General features: G+C 30.4%; 1 protein-coding gene across 1 annotated transcript; it reads right to left on the bottom strand.

Moving 5' to 3' along the window:
• Positions 1-532: 532 nt before the first annotated feature.
• Positions 533-3,516, bottom strand: LOC131630988 (N6-mAMP deaminase-like). The gene is made up of 11 exons (XM_058901748.1): positions 3,297-3,516; positions 3,134-3,210; positions 2,472-2,563; positions 2,308-2,367; positions 1,992-2,210; positions 1,836-1,912; positions 1,669-1,738; positions 1,476-1,589; positions 1,309-1,375; positions 1,079-1,183; positions 533-884 (listed from the first exon to the last, which is right to left on the bottom strand). Exons 1-11 carry the CDS (start codon positions 3,374-3,376, stop codon positions 760-762), a joined length of 1,086 nt encoding a protein of 361 aa, XP_058757731.1. The 5' UTR covers positions 3,377-3,516; the 3' UTR covers positions 533-759.
• Between the last annotated feature and the right edge of the window lie 2,484 nt (positions 3,517-6,000).

Below are 6,000 nucleotides of genomic sequence, written 5' to 3'. Positions count from 1 at the left end.
TTAAAAATTATGAGTTGAATCTAATACAAATTTATATTTAATGATTTTATTACTTTTTTTAATACGAATTTACTATTTGAAGATTTTTTTAACATGTGCTTCAAGCGCTTAAGTTAGCATTATCCAATATATTATTGTAAAATCATTATTTCTATATAAATTTTTAGTGTTTGTGCATATAATTTATTTTCTCTTTTATGATATAATTTTCCAGCTTGGAAACTTACTTTCATAATTTTATTTTTGAAACCCAATTAAGCAAAGTGACCATAGTTTCAAACAAAAGAAAATTTAGAACCAAGCCATTGAAACTGATGCACATGTAACCCGTGCATTCCTCCAAAAGAAAAATGCTTGGATACAATGTTACCACATAAACTTATGTAACGATTTCTACTTTACCACTCCTCTTAAAAAAATCTCTCATTTTTATGAATCCAAATATTCAAACACCACAAATTCTCTAACCACATGCATCCATATAACAACAAAAATAGTAAATTTTCCACATGCATATACATCTGTTTTGACATTGAAAGTGCGAAAAGTAGTACCACCATATATCAAACACAATAATGTCCAACGATTCACAAAACCAAATCTCAAGCACCATTAGAGCTAGTGTGAACGATTTGACTTCCCATGAATTCAATTATAAACTTTTGCAGCAAAATAAAAATATCCAATCAGTGTACAATTTGTGTCCATTATTGTAATACTTGACATATATAGTCTTATGAACTAAATGAAAATATTAACTCACTCTTCCATATTCTTTGACACTGAATTAAAATATTTTCTCAAATCATTCTTCACTCCATTATTTGCAAATATATGCTCCACAGCATTCCTTGATAGTTCAAACATATCCCACTTTCCCAATCCTAGAGAATAGACACAAAAATTCATGCATTTAACAAAATGTAGTCTGATACCTCTGAAAAAAGATGTGTCTGTGTCTGTGTTCAAAATTGACACTAATATCTATTATCGGTGTCGACATGACAGTGTCAATGTCGTGTTTCAAGTGTCTGTCCTTCATAGGTTAATTAGTTTGAATTTCAGAGTAAAAACCTACCAAATGAATCAGCAGCATATTTGTATTCTTTGGAGAGATTTGTATTGAAGACACATGTGTCATCAGTACATAGGACTAAAGGATGTTTTTCCTCGTACAAATAAGCTGCATCAACAAGAATCACTTTCAAGTTATAGCATGAATTGTGAAGTTGATCAACAAAAAACTGATTATAATTTCATGATTATCAACTTCAACCATAAAGCAAAAGCAAAAGCAAAAGCCCCTACCAAAATGGTGAACATCTATAGATGCAACAGAGAATGTCCTTATGTTTGATGTCAAACAAATTTCAACCTGAAAAATAGTGTGAAGATCAAATGAACTAATATTCTGTTTTACTTCCAAAATCCAATACCTTAAATTATTGAAAAGAGCTTATGAAACTAATTCTAACCGGAATTTTAGAAGATTTCATCCTTTTCCAATGCTCCTCCTCGAAGAAACAAGCATGTCCAATCCTTTGAGGATGAAAGTCAATCATGTTTTTTATCTCCTTCGGATTTTCTATCTATAAACATTCGGTCAGAAGAATAATAACTCGGCCGCGAAACTCATAAGTATCAGTTAAGATCTAAAGAATAACTCACCTCTCCGCAATGAAGTGTTACATTAAGACCTTGTTCTCTCGCGAATTTCAGTGCTGGTAAATATGTAGTCCTACAAAATTTTAAAAACAAATGTTGAGTTTCGAGCCTAAGTCTCAATTCACAAAATAGAAAATTCAATTCGAGAGTACTATATCAGATCGATATACCAATCACCGGTTTCCGGATTTCCAGAGAGATCAATTCCAACTACACCGAAATGCCTCATTTCCAATGCTAACTTAACCTGCAAGAAATAAAAGTATCAAATGATCAAACAAACCTAAAGTTGTTAAATTACTATCACATTTTATTTAGCTTCTTACAGTTTCCATAGCTGCATCCGTTGTTTCTCTGCGGTCGATGCTCAAGATAAGCCTAACAATGATTCTTTTTCTCGAATTCCCATTGCACTTATCATTCATAAAACTTTTAGTATCATCCGTCTTAGGAATGAAATCGACATCAACTGAACTAACTGACTTTAGGCCTTCGATTACAGCATCAACGTACGAGCGTTTGCTCATTCCAATCGAATCGTTTCTCTGAAAGAAAACAATCAATCAAACATTGTCTTCATCAGATCAATAATCAATCTCTATTTCAATTCATCAAAGAAAATAACAACGCGTCGAAATTTACCTTTGGAGTAGTCCTCAACTCCAAATAAACAACATTATCAAATGCAAAATCCTCAATAACCTGATTTTAGCTATTATCATCATTACTAATATAATACAAATGAAATTGCAACAAATTTTGTTAAATATCGAAATTCGTATAGTAAACAAGAAGAAACTATATACCTCTTTTGTGATTCTTGTAACAATGTTATGATCAGTAATAACATTGTGAATTAGATCAAACATATGAAATACTTCTGTCAATGAAAGAGCCTCTGCAATAATAAAATCACATAAAAAATAACTGTAATTTTTTACCATTATACCCCTATTTTAATTACAATATTAAGATGAAAACATAAATAAAATTCTATCGTAACGGATAAACTCGTAAAATTATACCGAAAAGACATATATTTAAGGACAGAGATATACTAATAAAAAGAAAAGAAAAATTCCAAAAACATTTGGACAAAAAGAAGAGAAAGTTTGAGAGTAGTCATGTCATGTTTTGTCTCTAATCCTGTGACTCTGCTTATCCTAATATGAACAATTTTGTATTTTCCTTTTCTTAACAAAAATCAAACACAAACACACAGAACACAAAGGTTTACATCTATGTGTAATAATCAAACTTCATCATGAATTTCAAATTCAATATCAATATCAATATCAACCAAAGGTATTAAAATTGAAAGGAAGGGTAAACATGAACACTAAAAGACAGAAACATGTGAACAACAAAAAGACACACACAAAGGAGAGTGACATGTTAAGGATGTTTTTTATATTTTATTTTATTAACATCAAACAGGAGAAGAAAAGAAGAAAAAAAGCATACATACTTTTCTTGATGACATGTTTCATGTGAGGGAAATTTATAGCATCCTTTTGAGTTTCATTCAAAGCTTTGGCAAGTTCTCTGTGAATAAAAACATAGTAGTTATAATGATGATGATGATTAAGTTGAAGGAAAAAATGAAGGGGTGGTGAGAATTGGTGAGATACAAGAGTGTAGAAACTCTGATGGATCCATTGAGATGAGCATGCAGTTCAACCTTTGGCATTGACTCACACCATTCCTCCATTTTTGTATGTTGAGAAACTTCACTAGAATAAAGAGAGACAAAAAAGAAAGAAAGGTTATGCTTGCTAGAAGTGTTGTATATGAGTCAGAGACACTTTTCAAGCAAACCTACAGCTGCAACATGACTTTTGTTACCAAATCCAAGCTATATATATATATATATATATATATATATATATATATATATATATATATATATATATATATATATATATATATATATATATATATATATATATATATATATATATATATATATATATATATATATATATATTCAAGTTAGTTGATAGTAATTTATTAAATGAAATAAAAATTATATTTTTATTAAATAATAGTTCAAATATGTATTTCATCTTTTAAATATATTATCTTTTGATTTTATTTATTTTTCAAATAAATAGTGTATATTTTTTATCCCCTTTTGCTTTATTTCTTCTAAATTAATTACATATCTATTAAACTAGTTGATTTGGTAACTATCTATTAAATGACATAAATTAAAATTTTTTATTAAATAATAGTTTAACTATCTATTTGCATAAATTTTTATAAAATTAATTTATATTAAAGAAGTCATAGAAAAAAATATTGGGTCGAGTCGCAGACTAGATCTTTCTTTTAAAGACGTTATGCGGCACAACTCAAAATTATGCAAAATAATCACTCAACCACGAAGCTTCCAGCATAAAACAACTCAATTCTATATTGTACTATTATTATTTTCAAGATAAGTAATCAGTCAAGTTACACCCTCTAATGGCCTTATGAACTGTCAAATATGGTACAAATACCACTCTAAGTATCTAGTTTTAATATCAGTTGTAGATGGCACGAATAAGTCACTCAAAAATAAAAAAGAAAATATTTAGATAAAGCAGAGACTTGAGAGAGGAGACAGATTTCGGAATGCAGAAATCTGGAATGAAGGAAATGAGATGGGAAGACCTCTATTTTTTATATGAAAATCTGACCCCAAATGGGAGAGAACATGGAGGAAATTGAGCCAGTCCGACCCAAAGCTAATAATCATTATGGAACTTAGTCAACAAGGAAACATGCAAATATGGTAGTCAAGGTAAAATTGTGGAAGTTTGGTAAAAAAACTAAGATTACCGGTATTAATTAACTTAGAGCACGACAATAATTAATAAATTTGCAGTACACACCAGTAATTAATTTAACTAATATGAAATAATTTTCACCATTTTGGGTACGAAAAATTAATGGATCACCCGAGCGCAAGTCAGACCCGAGTTGGGTTGAGCGAGCTAGACAGACGGCAGACGCGCACGTGTGACGATTCATGGTGGTGCATCCTCGCTCTTTCACAAAATTGCATAGGAGTTAGGGCATGCACCAAATGACCAACCTTCCATCTATAAACACTTCTAAAGTGTAGTATCTCTCCAATGTGGAACTTTAATAAAAAATTTCAAAATCACCCTACACAAACTAACTCTTAATTATGCCTATTTATTGCCAACTTAAAGTCAACAATCCTTTCCAATTCCCCTACCAGACCTTTAATTCCAACAATCCATTGAGATGAGCATGCAATTCAACCTTCTGTATTGACGCACACCATTCCTCCATTTTTGTTATCTTGAGAAACTTCACTAGAATGAAGAAAGACAAAAAGAAAGAAAGATTATGTTTTATTTGTTATACTTATTAGTAGTATTATATATGAGTCATTGTAACACCCCAAATAATGTTTGTCTAGAATAATATTATTTAAAGCGTTATATTGGTACTGAGTACACTTATAGTGTTTAATTGACATATGAATACATTTACAATACAAATATCCAACATGCATTACATGAGCAAATCCCAGATATCGATACAATGCTAGGATGGAATATCCAAAAAATTAAATAGAGCAACATAGCAAAAACCCTAAGGAACATACCATAAAGTCTTCAATGTATCTTTCCTTTACCTTTTTCTTGGCTCGAGCTACCTGAAAATAATCAACATTATTGGTAGGGCTTGACATTCGGTCGGTTTCAGGCAGTTTCGAGCCAAAAACTTAAATTCGATACAAATCGCGGTTTCATTTTTAAGGTTCAATTTCGACCGATAACTTTCAATTTTTGGCGAACTCGGTTAAATAGGTTTGGCGGATAAATTGGATTGATTTATTCCGTTTAATATTTATTGAGTAAATATATATAAATGGCTCATCTTTTATAAATTTCACAAAAAATTATTTTAAATTTTTTTTTAAATAAACACTATTAAAATTTTAGTATAACCTAAAAGAAAAAAATATCATTTGACATTAACTATGATAATTTAAACCGCACATTAAATAGCACTCAAAACTTTTAGGTTCGATCATATTCGGTTTTCAACGGATCTCAAATAATCATTAGAGCTCGATCGAACCAATCATATACAACCCGAATTAAGCAACTGAATCAACTCGACATCCGACCCAATCTGATATATTTGTACAATAAAGACAATGGAACGGTCAGTTTCAATTGGGCGGTTCAAATTTGTCCACCTCTAATAATTGGGGTGAGATGTTACATCTCAGTGGTGTTTTAAACTACATCGTAAGTCCACTTAATTAGCTCTAAGGGTTATCCAAAATTACTATGACACTACAGTCCT

Source organism: Vicia villosa, unplaced genomic scaffold (genome assembly GCF_029867415.1).
Source record: "Vicia villosa cultivar HV-30 ecotype Madison, WI unplaced genomic scaffold, Vvil1.0 ctg.000758F_1_1, whole genome shotgun sequence".
Lineage (NCBI taxonomy): Eukaryota > Viridiplantae > Streptophyta > Magnoliopsida > Fabales > Fabaceae > Vicia > Vicia villosa.
This window is presented reverse-complemented; position numbering and strand designations above follow the sequence as displayed.